Source organism: Lepisma saccharinum, chromosome 26 (genome assembly GCF_977018435.1).
Source record: "Lepisma saccharinum chromosome 26, izLepSacc3.1, whole genome shotgun sequence".
Taxonomy (NCBI): Eukaryota; Metazoa; Arthropoda; class Insecta; order Zygentoma; family Lepismatidae; genus Lepisma; species Lepisma saccharinum.
The window spans coordinates 7,369,970-7,393,357 of NC_139254.1; the positions used below are offsets into that span (position 1 = coordinate 7,369,970).

At 38.4% G+C, this 23,388-nt stretch overlaps 1 protein-coding gene across 1 annotated transcript in view; it reads left to right on the top strand.

The window, feature by feature from the left end:
- The window catches only part of LOC145979449 (uncharacterized), a 215,684-nt gene that overhangs the window by 184,383 nt on the left and 7,913 nt on the right, over nt 1-23,388 (top strand). The window contains exons 4-8 of the mRNA XM_083112352.1: nt 4,564-4,687; nt 10,970-11,120; nt 15,523-16,386; nt 18,413-18,549; nt 21,656-21,724. Coding sequence (XP_082968478.1) covers nt 4,564-4,687; nt 10,970-11,120; nt 15,523-16,386; nt 18,413-18,549; nt 21,656-21,724 — 1,345 coding nt within the window. The remainder of the gene's footprint in view (nt 1-4,563; nt 4,688-10,969; nt 11,121-15,522; nt 16,387-18,412; nt 18,550-21,655; nt 21,725-23,388) is intronic.

A 23,388-nucleotide genomic window follows, 5' to 3' on the forward strand; every position in this document is an offset into this window, starting at 1 on the left:
GACCACGAGAAGTAGTGTCTCCAACTATGTTATTTTTTCCCTTATGAATTAGATACAAGAAATGTGAAGTGCTTATTACGTACACCCGTGTTGGAACATTAATAAAACTTTGTAGTTGCGAAGTTGGCTATATAGCAATTAGATACGATAACATCTTTGGAATATTACCGAATTGTAACGATGTTTCTATAAAGGTCGGGTAGCAACACTGAATGGCACAGTTTGCCCATCTGTAACGCCAAAAGCTTGTGTCCCCGCCTCTACAAATTCCTTCTTGGAAGCAGTTGCCAGTGTATGCATCTGGCATTTTTCTTTGACAAGCTGGGGGAATTCAGGTTCCTGAAATCTGAGCATGTTTTATGTGGGAAGTAAAGGAAAGGAAGCGTAGGTGGATCATTTAATAAATGCTAAAGTAACATTCCGTACGATTTTAAGCATCACTGGTTGTATTTGCACCAAGCACTTTGGCTTTCTCAAAGGTTTCGCTACAATCTTTTGCAGTGTGTTGGTTTTACCATTCTAGATAAAACGCATGAAGTTGAAAGTAATCATGTTTGCTGATTCTGTCTAGTCCGGTGCTTCAAGATTATAGACTTGATTTAATATTGCGAATTTGCAACACTGCACAACACAGAGTGACGGACAAGTAGCGGGAATTTCGTTAATTTGAATGAGTGAATGTCACCGTAGGTGCTTTAGTAAAGAATGATTATGAATTCATAAGCAAGGATAAGGCTAGTAAATGCTTTGAACAGCATACAATGCTCTATTACTCTAGTTTCAAGACGGCATTGAATGGACTATCTATCAGGGTGCAAAAGGTCTGCGGAGGGACTACTGCCAGAATCCACCAATAGGGCTGCACTGGCTTTCTCTAGAACACGTGCTTTTGTTTACATCCACTTCGTAGTGGAAAAAAATACCATGAAGTAAAATTTCTACATGTTGTTGAAGGGACAAATCGAAGAAAATTAGAATAAATTTCGAACAGAAAATTGGCAGATGCTGATGGAAATGTGAAAAAAGATAAAAAAATGTAATAGAAAAAGGAATGGGAACTGTAAGAACAACCAAAAATAATTACTCGCTTTAATTAGATTTATACAAGTTAAGAAGTAGTCGTCAGAAAACAAAATTCTAAGATCATTTATTTCTACAATAGAAGCAGATGCTCCCAATATTTAGGATAGAAAATATTTATTTCTTCTAATAAGAAATCTTATTAAGAACACAGAGACAGATGCTACTTTCAGAGCAACTGGAATTGCTGCTATACTTTATACATGTTTTTTAACTAGAAATTATTTAGTTTTTTTACCACACGTTTGGTGTTTCCCCCCCACCATTATGAATATACAGGGTGTACCAAAAGTGTGGAACCACCCCTAAGAAAAGCCAGGCCGACAAAAACTAATAAAATGCTCCTAAACATGATGCAGGAGAGGGGGAAAACCGTCTACACCATGATATCAAGACGGCGGCCATCTTGGAGTCTACGTTATTTTCTAAAATGGAAATGTGGCCATGTGACATCAAAATGGGTTAGAATTTCACCAGAAATAAGATTGTGTGTTCATTTATCGTAACTTTTAATAATCATTCTCGTGTAATTGCTTGCTTTCTAAAAGTTCGCTGACTTCTTATAGTTCACTGTTGGAATTTGGAACGATTAAGACAATTCGAATTAAGATTTAAAACGACCAACACTAATTTCTTGGCCATTCATCTACATTATGTCTACGGAGCATTGGATTAGTATGAGAACAAATATATGTTTATATGTAGTGCTTTTAGAGTAACTGAAGGAAAGAATTTGAAAGAAGGCAAGGTGTGTTCCTTAAGTTCATAATTATTTGCATATTGTGCACCGTTTTAGTGCATATTTTCATGCACATTTTAGGTATTTAAAGTGCATAACTGGGATCATTGCTGGTGCAGATCCTTACAATATCGGCCATCTTTGCTTTTGCAACTCCTCAATTATGTTTTTCACAATGTTTAGACCATTCGAATTACCGTATTGGCCCGAATATAAGCCGCACATTTTATTCAAATTTCAATTGTGAAAAATTAGGATGCGCCTTATATTCGCGACCTTAAAGAAATTATGACATTTCGTCAAATCACGACGTATTGTGGGAGGAAAGCAGTGAGAGTGATGGAATAAATACCGGAAGTGATGGAATGAGTACCGGAAGTGATGTCAGTAGTGACAATAGTGATGGCGGTGATTAGGCAAATTTGGTTGCCTAATAAGTACTGTGCCGGTAGTTAACAGAAAGCTACCTTTGAAGTAGGTATAGCACACAATTGTAACCTTAATTTTTCAATAATGATACTGTATTTTGTATGTACTGTATTTATGATAAAATAAAAGATGTACCTACCTAATTATATTTCCCTGAATCTGCCGGTAGATGGTTACCGGTATTTTCTTTTCTCGGCTTATATTCGTGTATATTCGAGCCAATACAGAATTCATTTTTATTACTATACTTCGTACATTCCTCTTGGGACATGAAGAGAATGTTATATGAAAATACACAAAAATATATGGGTCATACAATATACGCAAACATAACGTAGTGTCTGAATCACTTAGATGTATTAATTAGCCTCTTCCTATTTTATTGTATTACGATACAATATTGAAATGTAGCTCTAGTGTAATTTTACTCATACTTCAATCAATTTCAAGTAATTTAAAAGAATTTCTGTTTGAGCTGCCATCTTGTGACAGTTTGTTAAACTAAATCCACTTACACATTTTTTAAAATTAAGTGTAGAGTGCCACACACGTAAATTTGCCGTTGCGTAGAAACGAATTTTCGTTTCGTCTCCCTCTCTCTTAGCATCACGTGTTCTACCCTGCTCGAAAACCTTCGCTATTGTTGCCATATTGTCATTCCATTCCTGGACACACTCGCGCAAACTTCATTGAAAACAATTGAACAGCGCTCCAGCTCGCGGTTCCCACCGGTCAGCAGGGACGGCAATGTGGCAATATAGCACGGCGTAGTCGTTGCTTCTTTTATGCAGTGCATGTTCATTGGCTAGCTAGTAACTAGTGTTGCCAACTGTAATAATGAAGCACTATTTCTGTCACGGAAGGGGAAAGCAGGTAAAGTGGCGGTGAGTTTTGTTGGATTGGAAGCACCATATTTTTATTTTATACTAAGTATTTGACCGGTTTGACGTTGTGTGCGTGTATTGTGTGTGTGTATGTAAAAGTGTGTGCTTGCTAATGAACGTTAAATTCCATAATGCCTCCAGTTCTGTCGAAGTTGAAATCAAAAACCTTGCATAGCCAAGCTCGGGAAATTCTAAGCAATTCAACTCTGGCTCCGGCAGGTGTTCTTGTAGAAATTGCATAGAGGAGGCTGTCATTTTTGCTGCTTAATGCGATACATATTGTTTTCTGTGTTAAAATTGCCATGCTTTGATGGGTGACCAAGTTCATAGCAGGGCCGGCGGAAGGGGATGGCGAACCGAGCGGCAAAATTTGAAGAGAAGAAAAAATAAGCCTATTGAAAACTGTGATCGAGCGAGATATTCTTTTGCGCTGAATAGTATTGAAATAGCATAAGAAGTCTCATTATTTATTTTATATTTGATGTTTTAGTTAGGAATATATTGATTTTCAATTTTCCGTTGCTGCGTAATGACCGGGGGAGGGGGGGGGTCGAAATAGAGCGGCATCTACTGCCACCTCCCAGGGAGGCAAAATGACTAGCGCCGGCCCTGGTTCATAACAAAAGAAAAAGCCGCGCAGCTTATCATCTAGTGGCAGTATATGTACTTGTTATTGTTGTCGAAGCCGGCATCCTTTGTAAATGTACAACAAAGGCAACCGACTGTCGCAGATCTCAGAGAGGAAATAATAATACTGTTTGAGGAGGAGTGTTATGGTGCAATTGTAGCGGTTTAACACGTTGGCATGTTATTATCTGCCGTTGCAGTTCCATACCAGTGTATACGGGTTTTGGGAGTGAAAAGTTAGAACGCCACCAGTGCATTAATGCAATGAAAAATAATATATACGTATATATTTTTTTTATTTTGTTTGAAATCACTCAAATAAGGAATCGTATGAAGAAGTCTTCTTTGCAGAATTTTTGGTAATTGTACTTATGTGTTAGTTCATATTTTGCGAATTTTTAGTCCATATGTATGTAGCTACATACAAAGCCACTTGTTAGTACATATTAATCCTAGTCCTGGTATAATGCATGACGTTTAAAACTCAACGTTAGATAGACCTGAATTCTCTAATTTTATTGTTGTACGTAACAGCTGTGCATCGGCGGACCGCAGCGATTTTTCTATCTGCTCCATTAGCAACACTGCTTCTTTAGTTCTGTCGCGCATTGCACGGCAGAATTATCTGCGCTGGACTTCTAACTTCTAGAAGGTTGTTGCAAGTTCCTTTTCTTCATATAACTTTGTTATTTTCCCTGATTTTAAGTGCATTCCAGTGTAAACTGACAGAACTTATTTGCAATTATTTGTTAAATAAGTAAATGAAACAAATAGATGAATAACGTGTTGAACTTTCTCTTGCAGTATCTGGACTTTGACAATTTGCCAGACACGAATTTCTCGTGCGATGGGAAGGTGATAGGAGGGTACTACGCAGACGTGGAAACGGGATGCCAAATGTTCCACGTCTGCACCATCGGCCAGAAAGGTAAGGCATTTCTTTCACTTCATAATATTGATATAGAGTAGCGCCAAGCTTTCTGAAATCTCGGAAAATATGGACACTAGCGCCACTGCCCTCATGCCAGAGTTTCAAATGGTCGATCATTAGCACTGGCGGATTTAGCGGGAGGGGTACAGGGCAGTGATGTGCGTCTACGCGTAAACAACGATAGTCTACATTCTACATGTAGACTATTTTATACACGTAGATGATGTAATCTATGTAAACAACATGGCGAAAGGGCGCCGCGGAATTAAAAGAAAATTATACCGCGTATCATATAAGTTTGTGAGGTCTCTTTTGTGAAAAGATTTTCCGATGTGATCATTTCATCCTGATGTTTATTAGCTGAGGTTCGTATTCCTTGTAATATGGATGCCACTGTGACAAGATATATAGTGTGTGTGTGTCAAGGGCGCCGCAACAGGTGGGCCAGCCCCCCCCCCCCCCAGTTCTCCGTTGAGCACCCCTATAAGGAGCCCAATGTATAACTTTCAACACGATTTCATTTTGTAACAAAATATTATTTACGTGATGGAATTTTCATAAATTAATTACTTGAGGGCTCTGTGGAAATTACTCAGGATTCTGTTCTGAAATGGGCGTTTTTCTCTTTCTCAGTATTTATTTTTCCAAATACGCAGTTAATGAAGGAAAACGCATGGTAGATTATGATTATGCGAGAATAGAGGAAGAAGCATGGTGTAGTCCTCGTGTTCTTGAAAGAGTCAGTCCATCGAAAAATAGTAGGGGCCTCTGTTTTCCACACGAATGTAAGCTACTTTTGACTTCTATTTGTCGGCGTCTGTTATTGTATCGGTTACCTCACCTTATGAACTTGTGAGGCGCCAAAACTTGATATGTTTTGGCTATCAGTTGCATTCGAAAGAGACAAAAGACTCTTCTTTCTTGTGGGATGGCTGCTAGGCTTCTGGCTGGGAGGCCGGTTTACCCTGGATGTTCGGCAGTTGACATCAGGGAGCCAACTGAGCTCCCGGCCTCGCTGCGCTGGCTTTATACTCGTGGTGGCGCATGGGTGGCGAAAATTCTAAGCTAATTTTTTAACTTCCATTGACGGCGTCTGTCGATGTATCGATTACTTCACTTATGAACTTCTGAGGCGCCAAAATTTGGAAGGTTTTGGCTATCGCTTGCTTTCGAAAGACACAAAAGAAAGGAATGAGAAAATGAATTGATCGCCTTTGTTCAGTATATGGCAGTGAATTGTGGTGGAGGTGGGTGGATGTTGCTGAGCTCAGAGTTGAGAGAGGAGAACGGAGAAAGAAAATATGTAACACTCAATACTCTTTGACTATTTCAAGAAGAAATCAAAAAATGTAAGTAGTTTACAAACACTTACATAAAACTTAATTGGTTTATTATATCTCATCAACCTATTAATTGTGAACTTTAATTTTGTCATTATTATCACATATAAAACACTTGGCTCGGATCCATCCCGAAATATAGTCCTGTATACAGTACGTGCCTGTGATGGGGATATAGAACTACAAGGAGCAGGTTTCGCGCCTACAAACGGCATTCAAGTGGCAGAATTCTGTCCCTATCAGAGAACTAAAGTGAAAATACCAAAAAGATAACAATTTGGTGGAACATTTATAAATTGAACTATTATGGAACTAGGACGCTAAAATGAATAACGAAAGATAACATGTTTTTAATTTATTATGATATTATCCTCATTTAGTTCCGAAAAAGTCTGTAAGCCATATGCTATAGATATTCCATGTTCCGATCAGTACCAATGGGGCACAGTTAGGGCAACTATTCAGGAGGGGATTCATAAAATTTTACGCCCCTAGGTTTTTGTTTTTGGCCCTGTCGACATTATCATCATAGTTACTTCCATTAATTACATGCTCTGTATTAATAACAGTTTTAAACTTTAATACAGAGCATACTCTGACATTCGCTACGAGACTCGGCGGCAAACGGTTGAATTACAGTAGACGAACTTGCACATGTAAATGCCAATTTCCTTCGGAGATGCCAGGAATGTGTTGCAGCAGAGGGACATTATTTTCAACACCTTCTGTAGTCAAGGTTAATACACAATATGAAAACTGTAATTTTAATAGCCGACTCTACCGACTGTCGCGGACCCCGTTCGCCGGGAAAGGAAAGCGCTGATGCCGGGCCGCTTGCCGCGGAGTCTTGTAGCGAATGTCAGGGAATGCTCTGTATATAGACACACCTGAGTAAAAATATACAATAAACCTTTTGAGCAGCCCTCATCTCCAGGAAGGTATCAACTCGGGGCAGGCTCCTGCACCTACCGACCTGTTGAGTGAGATGAGTCAAGGCAAGGATACTATAAACCTTTTCCTGCTCCCCAAAAAATAGGCAATAGTTAGGCTGGAAAGTTCAATTGAACTAACCAATCTCTAACTTTTATCTGAGTAAAAATTTGACTTGAGTTTAGACTTGTATGGGTTAAAATGCAGTACTGAAAAAGGAAGTTATTTAAACGCCAGAAAGCGTTCATTCTACCTTTTTGCATGGAAAAGCAAGTAAGAGGACTTGACATGTTGATTTATTTTGCTATTATTACAAATTTAAGGAATTTCAATAATCGATAGTTCTTGTCGCTTCTACCTATTCAGCCTTTCAGTTTTGTACTGCCCCCTGGACTTGAACCCCACAGGCTGTACCCCCCAGTTTTCGCCACTTTTGGCCCCGCACTATGCTAAATCTTATCTACAAAGGGAAAAATACTGTCTTTGTCCCCCTAGTTTTAGCACCTTGCCCCCCCCCCCCCCGGTTTTGGGATCCAATCGCCGCCACTGAGTGCAAGTATGCTCTACCTTAATTCACTATCTTAGCAGCTCACTTTTTGTGTATTTTTCTTACTGTAAAAAACCTATTTTTTTGATGAACTTCAATTTGTTGTTTACTTTTCTTGTGTTCTCGTTCTGCGTAGACAGTTTGGCCCGTATGCACTGCCAACCCTGTTTCCGTACGTCCCTCCCCTACGTATGGCTTGGGCGTGAGGCAGCGAGGAGTTTCTTGTCTTGCCTATTCTACTGTACCAAATACTCACTGCTAGTATTATTTAAGAAAAGCAGAAATACTAGTGTGCTTGTTTTTACGCTATATTTTTCTTGTGAGGCTGAAAGTAGTTTGTTCTTTGCACTTTTTACAAAGTCCGATGATCCAAGAGCGTCTTAACTTTGTGTCACTGTGTCCAGTACATGAGAAACTGGATAATATTAATACTAAGGGGACAATGAAATATTTCATTGAATGTTGTTTCCTTTCGAAAAAGTCGAGTACAAGTTGAAAATATTTTGGAAAATGCTACTGTTTCGTTTAATCAGGATTAGTAAATTTATTACTGATACGTTATGCCTGTAAACATATGTGTGCTACTTCATACTGCAGTAAGATGGCTAGTGTCACTCATACAATGCATAACCAACGCTAAAAAATATTTTTGGGTGTATATGTGTGAGCGTGTGCGAAGATATTAAACTCCCATAAAGGATTGTGGGGGAAAGTACAGTATATAAACACTATATAAAAATAAAATCCTCAATCAAAAGTTGCAGATAAAATATTATGTTTCATAATTATGTAATCACAATGTAGAGATGTTCTTTGTCCAGCTCATAAAGTTCGATGTAGAAGGTGTTTCAATAAAATGGTAACTGAAAAATGTGTGTTTTTGATACATTCAGTTATCTTTTTATTGAAACAACCTGTACCTTGATAAGTATATTATTGTTAAAGAGCTAGTAATTGTAATTACAAAGAATGAAAGGTTAACTCAAGTGTGTAGATTAGTTAGGTCTTTAGTTCGCATTCTTTCTTTTTAATACTTTCTCACCCCCTCAACCCCCCTCCCCGCAGAAAACGGAAAGAAATCGGTCTTCACGCTTTGCTTAGATTTGGGCCTCCCCAAATATCTGAAGGAATCGGCGCCTATGGTGTGTGTGTGTGCTCGCTTCGACCGACAGCATTGAACGGTCTATTCACGTTCTGGGTTCGAGTCCTGTCTCACGAGTATTGCTTTGTGAGTATTCCTTTATTGTTTTAATCATCTCGTCCTGGTTGTGAGATTTAGCCAAAGGTGACAGAAAAGCAGGGCAAAACCAGAAGAGAAAGGGGGGAGAATGAGAGAATGGAAAGGATAGAGAGAGAGAGAGAAAGAGCGAATGAGCGAGAGAGAATGAGAGAATGTGAAGGATAGAGAAAGAGAGAATGTGAATGATAGAGAGAGAAAGAGAGAATGTGAAGGATAGAGAGAGAAAGAGAGAATGTGAAGGATAGAGAGAGAAAGAGAGAATGAGCGAGAGAGAATGAGAGAATGTGAATGATATATAGAGAGAGAATGAGCGAGAGAGAATGTGAAAGATAGAGAGAGAAAGAGAGAATGAGAGAATGTGAAGGATAGAGAAAGAAAGAGAGAATTAAAAATAGAGAATTAAAAAGTGGGAGAGAAAGTGGGAGAGAGAATGAGAGATTGGGAAGTATAGAGAGTGAAAGAGAGAATGTAAAAGAGAGAGAGAGAATGGTAGAGAGAGAGTGACAAAGGGGGAGAGAGAATGAGAGAGTGAGAAAGATAGAGAGAGAAAGAAAGTATGAGAGAGAGAGAGAGAGAGAGAGAGAGAGAGAGAGAGAGAGAGAAAGAGAGAGTAGTGACGGCAAGAGCATAAATCAACAGAGTCGCAGAGAGAAGATAGAGACAAAGCTATTCGCTCCATCCACTGCAAGAACGAACTTAATGTAAACAAATCCACGTGACTGTTGACAAGTAGGTCCTTTCTCATTTGTCATATCTGCGAGTTTGCTTGTTGAAATCCACTTTTATGCACAGAAAAGCTAATCGGGACTGGACCTACAGCTTAAAGTGGGAGCGGAACTATTATGTGCCTGCACCGGGTATCGAACCAGTGACCAGGTGTGTTTGTTTGCATGACTTTATTCTTATAACTGACATCAATAGTTACGCAATTAATTTTAATGTTTAATATATTAGATTTGTTAAATATTTTAAATAAGAAGTTAGATGATGTTACCTTTTAATAATATTGATTAAACTATAAAAGTTAATCATCGCTAAAGGGGTTAGTAGGGGTGTAAGGACCTCCCAAAATCTGTTCCTCTCTTTTGGTAGCCATTTTTGAAAAACAAATAGTAACTATTAGTGCATAATATTGTGTATTAACTATCTTCATGGAAAATGGCCTTCCCAATGGCGAAGCGGTAACGTTGTTGCCCTATAATCAAGTGGTTCCGGGTTCGATACCCGGTTGAGGCACATAGTAGTTCGGATCCCACTTTAAACTGTAGGTCCAGTCCCGATTAGCCTTACTGTGAATAAAAGTCGACTTGAAAGTATTAGAAAATGCTTTGAAAGAGGAAAATTCTCAGATTCTAGCAGCCATCTTTGAATGTATTGTTGTCTTAAAGAAATTACTTACGGGACGTAAGTAAAATATAACAATTATGATGTTATGATCACAAAAATTGCAAAATGCGCCAACTTTTCCTTTTGCACTTTACCTTCTACAAATGACTTAGTTACATGTAGGGAGAACGAGCTTCCCAAACTTTCCGCGTGGCGTCACTGCTGTGAAGACTCAACCTCTGCCATCTAGCGGCGATAAACTGAACTGTTTGAAATGTTGGAAGTTTAAATATACGATGAGTCGAGGTTTCCAAGCCCAGGACAGACATTTATATCGTCTCAACAAGACTGTGTTCAAGGGGGGGGGGGGATATAATATAAAATATTTCGTTTTAAAAGTTGTTCAAAGACAAATGTCGTGGTCATTTTAAGGGGTTTGGTTTTCCCGAGTTCTTTTACTACTTTCATTTCAAAATTTTCATTTTCTCAACATTTTTGATAGGGGCTGTAGCCCACAACAGCTTCCCCCCCCTTCGTACGCCAGTCCCGGCATGTGCACAAAATCTTTTCTGATTTTTCCCTTTCGTCCTTTTCATTGAATCCTAATTAATCATCGTCGCTATTATCCAGAAAGGCGACGTAAAAATAATAAATAAAATACAACACAAATACAAAAACTGTTCCGTTTTAGTTTGTATTTAGTTCGTACTTGCAGAATTTGCTAAACCTCCATTACAAATCTAATTTTCTAACCATCCTATACTTATATATAAATTGTGTGTGTGTGTGTGTGTGTATTTTAAAAGTTTATGCATGAGCAATTGTAGTTTCAAATTTATCCGAAATTTGATTTTTGTGTCCGGAGTTGGAAACACTTATCTTTCCAATTTTTACAGGTGAAATAACAGACATCAAGTTCCTCTGCCTGAACGGGACAGTGTTCGACCAGGAGACGAGGGTCTGCGAAAGGGTTGACGAGGTGGACTGTAGCAAGACGGAGAGGTTTTACGACCTGAATCTGGAACTCTACGGTGCTCAGGGTTACAGGTAGGTAGTGTTGCAATCTGCTTAGTTCGAAAAATCACTAATATCATGTTAATACAGGTAGGCTACGTAAGTGTTGCAATCCGCTTGATTCGAAAAATCACCGAAATCAATAATTGTACACCTATTGTTGCTCAGGGGTGCCCATCCCCCCAAGGTCAATGGCGCAATCCCCCCAAATCATATCATGTGTCTACCCCCACCCAAAAATCATATCATTCGTGCTCTCAAACCACATCGTAATCTCCACAGAGTATTTAATTACGGCAGAGTGTCTACCGAAAGTAACTTTTCTCTCAGCTTTACTGAACACACTTGATCTGCCCCTCCTCCCTAAACAGGGGTGCCCATCACTCAAGACCGCCCCTAAAATCGTTCGAAAAAAAAACAACTTAAAGCTAGCACATTGATTGGTTAAATGTAGTAAATTAGATTATGTAAATATGCATATTAATAGTGTATGTGAGTGGATTTATAAAACTCACAATTTGAGTATTTAACTCCTCAACTTAAAATTCAACCTTGGCAAATCAAATAACATGCTCCAGCCGTATGACCGATTCTCTATCGCGAGACATTACAGAACCCTAGCGAAATTCTTAAGCTCAGGGCAATAACATAATACGGTTTCACTTTCAAGGAACTCATCCCCTCTTCCCCGCCCACGTTTTCTTGGGGTAAATATATTTTAGTAACTCATAACAATAATTAAGTGGATTTCATCTTCAGTTCAAATGTAACTTGTTAAAGTAAAATTTTCCTGAGACACGAAGTTAGAAATGCGGACTCTATATATTTTTGTTCCAAATGATGCACCTGCTTTAAATTAAGCAGTATACTAACCAAAGCATTATGTCTTAAGAAGTGATGTTATTAATTAACATCGAGAATATCGCTTATGTCTTGTAATGCAGCTATAGTATAAAACTTCACATTCACTTCGGCAAAGCGCCAGACACGCAACAGCGAAGCGAGCAAGAGCATTTTTGCATCCATTTCTTTGCAGGCTTTCAAGAATATTAATTTAAGGAGGTGTCAATACTTTCTTAGGATCTCGAGATATTTAGTCTTTTCCAGCTTCTGTTTTGGCACGTTCGGGGTCGAAAACGTGTGAATACCATATCGCTAAATACGAAATACAGTCTCCAAAATTTAATGTTCAAACTCTCTCTTCACTACAGAAATCCCTTGACAATCTAAGATTTAACACTTTATCAAGAGCTTCCTATCTCCCCCTTTAAATGTAATACTCAATCCTACCACAAAAATGTCCATGCCAATTTTAGACTTACTGTTGATATTGAAGGTGGATATTGCCAAGCCAATAGTAATACACAAGAATTGATACCCCCCTCAATATAATACTCAATCCCCTCTAACTAAAATACCCTCCATAATCTAAGACCTATAATTGGATACTATCCCCCCCAACGTTTAATTGAGACCCCCCCCCCCCAGAACCCACATGTCAAATAAGGCCTAATATGTAAGAGTTGGATATTTATCTCCCCCCACCCATTCAATAATACCCTTGAACACTTTCTTTTCTTCATCTAATGGATTAAATATGGTGCACTTAAGGTGTATAATTTTTACAAATATTTTGGAAAAATATATAAATGTTGAATATTATATTATTTGAAGGGTTATAGGCTACGTCAGTGTTGCAATCTGCTTGATTCGGAAAATCACTAAAATCAATAATTTTACACCTATTGTTGGTTTTCAATCCGTGCTACTCAGGATTACAGGCAGGCTATGTCAGTGTTGCAATCTGCTTGATTCGAAAAATCACTATAAAATCAATAATTTTACACTTCTTCTTGCTTTCCAATCAGTGCTACTCAGGATTACAGGCAGGCTATGTCAGTGTTGCAATCTGCTTGATTCGAAAAATCACTAATATCATGTTAATTTTATACCTCTTGTTCCTTTTAAACTTTTAAATCATTTATTCTCAGGGTTAAAGGTAGGCTACGTCAGTGTTGCAATCTGCTTGATTCGAAAAATCACTAAATTCAATAGTTTTACACCTATTGTTGGTTTTCAATCCGTGCTACTCAGGATTACGGGCAGGCTACGTCAGTGTTGCAATCTGCTTGATTCGGAAAATCACTAAAATCAATAATTTTACATCTATTGTTGGTTTTCAATCCGTGCTACTCAGGATTACAGGCAGGCTACGTCAGTGTTGCAATCTGCTTGATTCGAAAAATCACTAATATCATGTTAATTTTATACCTCTTGTTCCTTTTAAACTTTTAAATCATTGATTCTCAGGGTTAAAGGTAGGCTACGTCAGTGTTGCAGTCTGCTTGATTCTAAAAATCACTAAATTCAATAATTTTACACCTATTGTTGTATTTCAGCCAATGATACTCGTACGTTGTAGTTGACTTAGGTGGAAAGATAGTGCATTATTATTCTGAAACATGTTAAAGTTACGAAGTCAACTTTATCTACACATAGGCTAATAGTGATTGGAGCCACTGCTTAAACTGGAATATGCTCTACTTTGTGTCCCTGGCATGACAGGAACCCCGACACATCTTGATTACAAGGTGAATTAATTCACAAGTATGGAGAAGGCTCGTAAAAGTGACATCAAAGATTTGGGTTGCACCAAGCACAGTTGACTACATAATTCCCAAATTTAAAAATAAAATATAGTTGTTTCTTTTTATTACATCGAACCATAAAGACAGGGAGTTTACGACTTCCAGATAGTACAGTGACAACGACTGTTGCCATGGCAATCAAGCGGTCTTGGACAGGGTTGTTAAAGGTCCAGGAATTTTAAATAAATTCAGTTCCAGTCCAGGAGAGGAAATCAGTAAGCGTAAATGGGTTCTGGACCGTAAGGAACCTTTTTATCTATAAATTATTTAAATACAGTCCAGGAACCTTTCTAGCAGATCAATTTAAATTCGGTCCATGAACCATTCTTTCCGAATCAATTTAAATAAGGTCCAGGAACATTTTCTCAATGAAACAATACGCAACTTGGACCGAATTTAAATTGCCTAGCTTACCATGGTAGATGGAGCACTTTCACTTCGGGAGAAACAAAAGTAGACAACAGATGGCGTTAACTGCTTACTGGGCTAAACTAAGAATAATATGAGAAAGGTAGGTGGCTGAGGGATGCGCGAAATGTTCCAATATTTTCACTGAAATGACAGTCACTTGTCAGTCTGCACAAGCTTTTAGAATGAAACCATCGCATCAAATTCAATCAATGACATGATTGTTCCAAATATGTGCTATTTAGTACTTTTGGTAACAGTTTCATACATCGGAGACACATTTCTTCAATTTTACACAAGAAACTACTTACGGAAATTAGTTTCTCCAAGGTTTACAACGTTCGTCGATGTATTTTCTTTCATCGTGGAGTATATTTGACCTGGAAATCATGTATTTTTCAAGAGAAATATCTGACCGACGCACAATTCCCATTGCTTTCATTTGCTTGCCCTACGACAACCGGATGCTGCGTACGTTTGATGACGTAAGCTCCTGTCAGTGTTTCAACCCCCCTTTTTTTACAATGCTTGCCTAACGTAACCTTATCGGAAATGGTTTCTGGGGCTATCCGTGAATGGTTTGTGAGGCTATCCGTGTGTATGGTTCGTGGGGCTATCCGTCAGCTACCCGGGCTATACGTCAGCTACCCGTGCATAATGTATAATTTCCACCGGTGACGAACACGATAGTAGGTATTTTTCGGTGAAGAAGGTTGAAACACTGCATACCCACTACGTGAGTCACGATGTGCCCGCTATATTGTGTGTTCCGGAAGCGAAGAACGGAATTTAAAAAAAGGCACTCAGAATGTGAAAAATTGCGTTTGTTTTCGTGTAAAAAGCATAATGGCACCTCGAACTATGTTCCGCAATACACAATTGGTAAGTACGAACCATGCGAAACACAAAATATGCGATTTTAATGTGTCTTCGATCTATGAAACTGGTACCAGTACTATTTTACTTTCAAAATATTTCTGAATTTGCAATATGTGTTTATTGCTTAACTTAAGACACATAAGGTATGCAATCCAACCACACTAATTTGGGCGCCGCGGAAAGATCTTGAAACAATAAGAACGTCGATGAAAGGTACAGTCGAGCCTTCACCAGTTGGGTTGCTCCGATGTACCCTTTCATGAGTAGCTAAGCAAAGAAAGAATCCTAAAGTGGACCATACACTGGCGTTTATTTTGAGTTATTGCCGTTCTTTCATAGAGTGTGGGAGGGTAATTCTAAGTTTCTTTTTGTAGTAATGTACAATAAACATACTCTTTTCACTACTTAACTGTAATTGAAACTCAGTGAAGTGTCAAAACATGATTCGTTCCTTGTGCATAATGGCCTCAACTAAAGGTTTTATGTGTTTCTTGTTTCAGTTTACAAGAGGAGGTAGAGGAATATCCACCAACGACAACAACCACCACAACAACCACTACCACAACGACAACAACGCCCCCTCCACCCCCTCCGCCCCCGCCCCCACCAAAACCTACCTACTCCCCCCGCCCCCAGATCCGCTACCCCTCCAGCCCCCCAACGGTTACGCTCCTGTCCATCCACAACGCGTACAATAACCACCAGCAGCAACAGCAGCAGAAGTACGGAACACAACCTGGCAGCACTGTCACTCACCATGGCAACCTCCGTATCCATAGCAACCTTGGAAACTACCAGAACCATCAGCTGTATGGCAACAACCATCCCGTCACAAGGTTCCACGGTTTAGTCGGCAAGCTGGGTCTCTCCCAGCACCCTTACTTTAACCACCAACCTCGTACATCGTTCAGTAGACCACTGTCAAGCACCACCAGCTCGTCTACCACGAGTAGCTCCAGCACTACCACTACCCAAACGCCGATCTACCCGGATGACGAGTACCTTGACAACTTCTCAGGTGACTATCCGATCGATCCCTTCTTCCACGACGTACCCAGAATCCCCTACGGCCAACCCAACGAGCCTAGGGTGACGGTGACCAATGGGAAGCCGTTTTTGCCGCGACTGAAGAGGCAGCTGGGTAGAGGAAGATCGCGTGGCAGGCAGAGGGTGCAACAGAGCGTGGTTACGACCACCGAAGCGCAGAGGAGCTCAGTTGAAGTGCCATCAGAACCGCCTGCGACGTTGCCGCCTCTACCGGAAACCAACTTCTCTTGCGAAGGGAGGGTTGCTGGTGGGTTGTACGCCGACACGGAGACAGACTGCAAGCTGTTCCACATATGTTCGCAAGGAAGACACGGAAGGTATTTGCTCTTACTTCAACAACTAACCCTTAACTCTTTCAGGTACTCGCGACCCGGTAGCAGTAAAAACAGATCAGGTGCCAGAATGTAGGTACAATACTTCCGTTTACACCAGCAAATGTTGCACAACATCTTGTCACTTTAGTTACAAATAATGATGTATGGCAACCCTGCTCCAAGGAGTGGCAACACTGAACTGTGGCAGATGGCAGCACAAGCACATCACTCAGTCTAAAGCGAGACACGGTCCAGTACAGACGTGCCGAGGGAGATGTCCAGAAGCCTAACCACATTATCTTTCAACTAATTGGCATCAAACTTTTTGTATATTTCTCGTACAGTCACGAACAATTCTGGCTTGTAACAATACCGTTGCTCTCAATGGAACACCTACATCCTAAAATCCTTTCAATGCGTTATGTATATTGCATAGCAGAACTTGCTATTGATTAGTTACTAATAGCTGTGGAGCTAGACAAAACTATAATGCACTGCAGGTAACGCAGTATTTCAGGCTCTAGGTACCCCCATTCTTATTGCCTGTGACTGTACATAAGCATCATCTCAAGCATTATGTTCGATAATGTGAGATCTTATTAATTCAGGCCCTTTAACAGCCACATAAGTTTGCAGTTGTTTTAACGGTATGACGACGCCATTTTAGAAAGAGAACACGTGTAGTTACACTTGTTGTACAGTCTCGGACGCTTCTGGGTTGTAGAGATCCCATTGAAAGTCAATAGGGTTGTTACAAGCCAGAAGTGTCCGTGACTGTACAACCAATACACACAACACTTACACCATCTCCAAACAGACAAGAGAAATTCTTAATTTAACTAACGCAAGGCCCAAAGGTGGAGTTATTCACGTGATAGGGGTGTAAAAACTATACATGCCAATATAATTCTTTCCTGCCACGAAATGACAATTTCCAACGTAGTATTGAAATTCGGCACCTTTCTTTGTCTTCTGTGTAGACGAAACTGCGCATTCCATACTGTTCTGCTTGCTTGCTAGTTCGCTCACCACAATGCAGATGGCAGTGGAAACAAGACACATGTTACTTGTTTTTTATAGGCATCAGTTAGTGTTTCCAACCTATAGTTTATATCTACGATTACAAAAACCACAAGTACGGCGAAATTCTCAGCATGGCGAACATCCCTTCTTTTACCCTGTGTAAACTCTGAACTAACTTTCAATTTTAATTGAATGTATGTTCTGCACACTTTAATTGATTTTAGAAGGTGCTGATTTTAACGTTAAACAAATGTTACCAGAAACTTATTTTTTGGTTCTTCCAAACAAGCTTGTTCTCTCTATTCCAAAATTGCTCATCTACAAGTAAGCACATTTTTCTATGGCGCGTTCAGTCAATAAAGTTTAGAAAAGGGGTGTCCTTTGACTATGTTCTAAACAGGAAACTGCTTTGATAAGATTTTAAGTAAAAATTATAATCAGGATGTCTGATTACGGAAAGGAAGGGGGTGAACATTGTTTGTAGAAGTCAATGTTAAAATTTAGCATATTTTAAGGTATTGGATGGGGTTACCAATGTTTATGGAAGTCAGTGCTATATTTTACTATGTTTTAAGATATCTGACGGAGTTGTCAATGTTTATAGAAGTCAGTGCTATATTTGACCATATTTTAAGGTATCAGACTTGCTTTTTCCTACAAGCAGAGCAGGGTTAAAAAACGTTAAAACCACTTCAGGCCTCAATTACCTTTCACTAAAAATATATAATTTTCCAAATTTTGCCAGCATTAGCACAGAAAAAATAAGAAAATAATGTAATAAGAAATTGGTTAATATTTCAAAGGAAAAGAAAAGTATTAATAAATTGTGAATAAAAATTGTGTTTGTTGGAAAGAACAATAACTCACTGTAAAATAATTAAGTTTTTCGAAGGTTTTAATATAGTACGTATCTAATAATTTTTACTGTAAGTTTTCAATGTAGGTATCCAACTTTACTGTATTCCGTATGCTTCTTATAATAATATAATACCCGCTTACATTTCAGAATAATAGACAACAAATTCCTCTGTGGAAATCAGACGAAATTTAACCAGAAGAGTAGGACATGTCAAGCTGCCGATTTAGTTGACTGCTCGAGGGCGCCATCTTACTATCACCTGAACACATTCACACCTCCACCAGGTAAACATTATATTATTATTTTACGGAGAGAGGGGAGTAATTTGTGTATAAATAATTTAGTAATTAGGAATCTAAACGGATTTGTAATTACTGCAACAAGTGCATTCGTAATTTGGTAATTCATTAACTCATCAGAGTAATGTATTTGCACGTTTTGTAATTTCAGCTTATATACAAAGTATTCATATACTTTCATGTTCCCTGTAGCAATTATTATAACTTACTGTAATAAGTGTTTAATTTCATGTTAAGTGGAATTTTGTTTCGCAGTCGATTGTGAAAACTTTGTATTAACTTTAGGCTTACATATTTGTATTAACATGAAACCAGAGGCGGCGATTAGGCGATTGCCCCCGCACTATGCTAAACCTTATCTACAAAGGGTAATATACTGTCTATGCCCTTCCCCGCAGTTTTGGCACTTGCCCCTCCGCCCCCCCACTCTACTTATACAGGATGCTCCAAAAGTCATCGTCTATTTCAATGAAGTATGGCCGTATTTGTAAATAAAAAGTAATATCTTGTGTAATTTGACACTCATGTCCATCATGAATGTAAATGCATCTAATATAACCCTATGTAAGTTCAATGTCTTGTAACTCCATATGTTCTTCACCCATGTCAAAACATACTCCATTGTAGACTGATGAGGTGTGCTGTGCCCTGATATCATTTCCTAACTCCATTAGGTCATTGAATCCCCATGTGAAGTATTCCAAAAGAGGGTTAGATCGGGCAGTTAGGGTTTCCTATTCTTGATAACCACTAACAATACTAATCGAGCATTCCATTGTCGTGGGTGTGACACGCGGACTAATTTTTTTATATTAAAGTAACTCTCCTACTGATAGTTAAGCAACGTTATATGTACAGTTTCTGTGCAATGAAAAGTGAAACATAATGTTACGTACCCAATGGGACCAACTCATGTAAACGGTTTGCCGAAGTGAAATATAGATGGCAGCAGAAGGTGTGCGAGATTGAAGGTTAAGACGAGATACGCGAATAGCAGTATACGAAAGGGTAAAGTAATTTGAAAAGATAAATAGATTTGTATCAGTATTTTCACTTCTTTAGTTTTCCAGTAGATTTACATATGAGCACCAATTTAATTTATTAAGTATTTACATTAATTTATTGCTTTTATATATTTCTTTATCCTCTTATAATGGAATCTATTGTTGTTCATGTTTCCAAATTACTTTGCGCTTATTTACACTGCCATTCGCGTATCTCGTCTTAATCTTTAATCTCACACACCTTATGCTGCCATCTATATTCCACCTCAGCAAACCTTTTACATGAGTTTGTCCCATTGGGTACGTAATAATAACTACCCTTAAAACACTCTCAGATTTGTAGCTATTAGTGAACAATTTTGTATTATGGATGGGACAGGCGAAACACTGCCTCTTCATTTATTAAGTTTATTTTAATTTGTATTAATTATCAAATTATGAAAAATAAATTACTTTAGACAAAGAGAGAAGGTTTAAGTAATTGATATTTGAATATTCAAGTAGAATTGCGGGGTTTAACATTTATAGGATAAATTCAAATTTTTTCGGTGCCACGGATGGGACACAATAGAAAACACAAGTAAATCAAAAAGTTATAATGATCTAATAATATGTAAATACCTTCTATTTCTAAATTAATTATGTGTAATACTTGAATTTTTATACAAAAGACAATTTTGCATTATTCACTCACAAGATAGGATAAAGTTACAGTATTACATGTTATTTTAAAAATTGAGGAACGCCCCTACTCGATTTTTTATTATTACACTTGTTACAGGTACAGTCAAAAGCACAAATGTATTATGTAAACAAAATTCATTTTGTATTTCTGGAATAAGTTGCGGCGATTGGGTTCCAAAACTCTGAGGGCAAGAACCTTGATAGATAGTGCTGAGTAAAAGTGGCAAAAACTGGTGGGGAGAGGGGGGCAACAGCCCCCCTCCCCCCGCCTAATCGCCGCTACTGTCTAGAATTCTTGCATTTGAGCTTTGGATCGTAATGTTAATGGTGAAAATACGTGTTACTGTGCATGAGTTTCGCTGCCTATTAAGAGTTTCTAAGTTCAAACTATGATGTAGCAGGAAATTGTATTTTGTACTTAGATGTTTTGCTCACTTGAACAATGTATCTATATACATAATATATAGCCTATTCTCTTCCTTCGAATTTCAGTGTAATGAATATAATTAAAATAATATAATAATAATAATAACCCGTGCCTCGACAGCCCTTGAAGGGCATAGACCTATCTCCCGACTGCCAGTCTCCCTTCCACAATCCTACCTGGGGTGACGTGTGGTGAGCACCTCGATCCCCCAGCCTTCATAGGAGATATCCGCGACCTGGTTACGGTACTCACTCTCCCCACGGCCACGGAGGAGGACAATTAACATAATGGCTAATTGCAAATGTTTAACTAGTTCTGTATTTCTTGCTATTCGGCGTCGCTTTTCTGCAATTTTGGCTAATCGCGACGATGAAAATGAGTGATGATTATATGAAATTGATGAAGGGACACTCGGAAAGAACACCCCATGCCCAGGCCGGGATTCGAACCCTTGAACGTCAGGGGCAAGGTTGAAAGTAAGAACTAACCATTGTGTACATAATCTCAGAAGGTAGACGAATAATAAAGCATTCTGAGTAGGGTTTTTAAAGGTCCAGGAATTTTAAAGAAATTCAATTCAGATCCAGGAGAGAAAATCATCAAGCGTAAATGGGCTCTGGACCGTAATGAACCTTTTTATCTTTAACGTATTTCAATTCGGTCCAAGAACCCTTTTTTCTGGTATAATAATAATAATAATAATAATAATAATAAAATCGTCTTTAACAATTAAACAATACGCAACTTGGACCGAATTTAAATTATGCGAGGAAAATTGTTCAGGTCCTGTTGTGGAACCCAATAGAACCCATTAGAATTTATGTGTTCTTGGAACTCTGGAACTTTAACGACCCTAATTCTGAGTAATGTACCAAGTACTTATTTACTTTTCCTATTTTATTTGTTTGAACTTGATTACAGTACGATTTCTACTCAGAAACATTGTGGCAATGACCTTATCTATTTTAAATTTCAGCTGAGCCTTATTACGATACCGGATTCGAATCTCAGAGGCTACACAGGACAAAGAGGAAAGCTGTTGAAGGTAAGACTTGTTCACACACACACAAAGATCTTCTTGTGGGTGCTACTGTGGTGTGAAACTAACTTAGGTCCACTCTAATACGTAATTTTAGCTAAATAATACCTCTAGCTATTTCAACATAATATCGCCAAAACAATGTGAAAGTCTCAAGATTCTACTTTATGTACGCAAATGTTATCATGTTAGTGAGATAGAATACTCTAGAGTTGAGGAAGCGGTGCAAACCATTTGAATGTCAAGTCTTGCCTAATTATTTCGTGGTGGGAGACATGGAACGAACCAGAGTTGCCTGTTCAAACAACTGAAGCGTTTCCTCCTTAGTTGTCTCCAAAAGTCGGTAGGTGGTGCTGTTTCTGCGTTTACTATAATGATATAGTTAGGAAGACTACTTAATTTTTTTAAGCTCAACGAAAGACTATTAATTTCAGATTTAAGCCGCTCTACCAGTATTCTATCTTGTTGTTGCTAGTTTAAGACCAGCTATAACCAAATAAGAATTAATTTAGATTCCCACGTAATATTAGGATAATGTTTGGGTGAGATTAACGTTAAGAACATACATTTGGCATAAAATGAAGCAGAATAACTAAGGTAGACAAAATTAGCTTGTGTAAAACTAAAGTACAATCTAAAATTGTTTCCCTACATAAAATTGCATATTAATATGAAAGGAGTGATGTTTAAGGGAACAGTTTAAGAAAAAAACATTTGTTCTTTCACAACTTCTTTAACTCTTAACTGAATATATTAGAATGTGGATTGAATATACTCGCATTGTCATTCGATGCTGCTATACTCTGGTTTTACCATTGAGTTCAATATTAATATTCAATGTTTTGGTAGCAACTAGCAAACACAGGATTCTCTTTCCGTGTGGGGGGGGGGGGGTTGAAATTATAAATGTGGAAATTACATAGTGTAGGGGTGAGGGAAACATTACTAGACAAGGTAGACAAGCCTTGGCATTAAGATGCCATAGTGCAGTGAAGAAAAGTGGGGGTAACTGCCCTTTCCTCCCCTAACCGCCGCAAATGGAGCTAACAGTAAATTATTTCTCTGTTGCATTCAATAGTGTAATTTCTCATGTATACAGTTATCCTGATGTATGTCGATAGTTCTAATAATATAAGTATTTTATAACTGAAACAAAGTAGACATATGACCAACTGACGACATATTTTTGTGGACTAACTTTGGACACGAAATACCTCTTTCAGATTTCAAGTTACAGTGAAGACGGTGTGTCGGAGAGGATGTTTTGATCAGGATGCAAGAATTATTTAAAGGAAGCGTAAGTGACAAAGCAATAGGCAGACAAGTAGTCATATCTTGTATCTTAGCTCGTTCTGAACTTCTCTTGCACAAAATTGTACATAGATGTCAGCACTTATGCTTTTGCTTTGGACTATTTCAAAAGCACAGACTACTGTTCTATTCTTGACTTTTTTGTGGTGACTATTAAAAACCTTTTCCTTTACTTAGATTTGTAGGAGAATAGATACACATTTTCGATGCCTTCATTTTAAGATTAAGGAACGCACTTATTTTCTTATTGTTGATGAATTTTATTTTGTGTTTTCCTCACTTCCATATTTCTGTCTAAACTCAATATCAGTTTGATTCGTTCTTGTAATCGGACGTGTCGTATTATTATACTATTAATA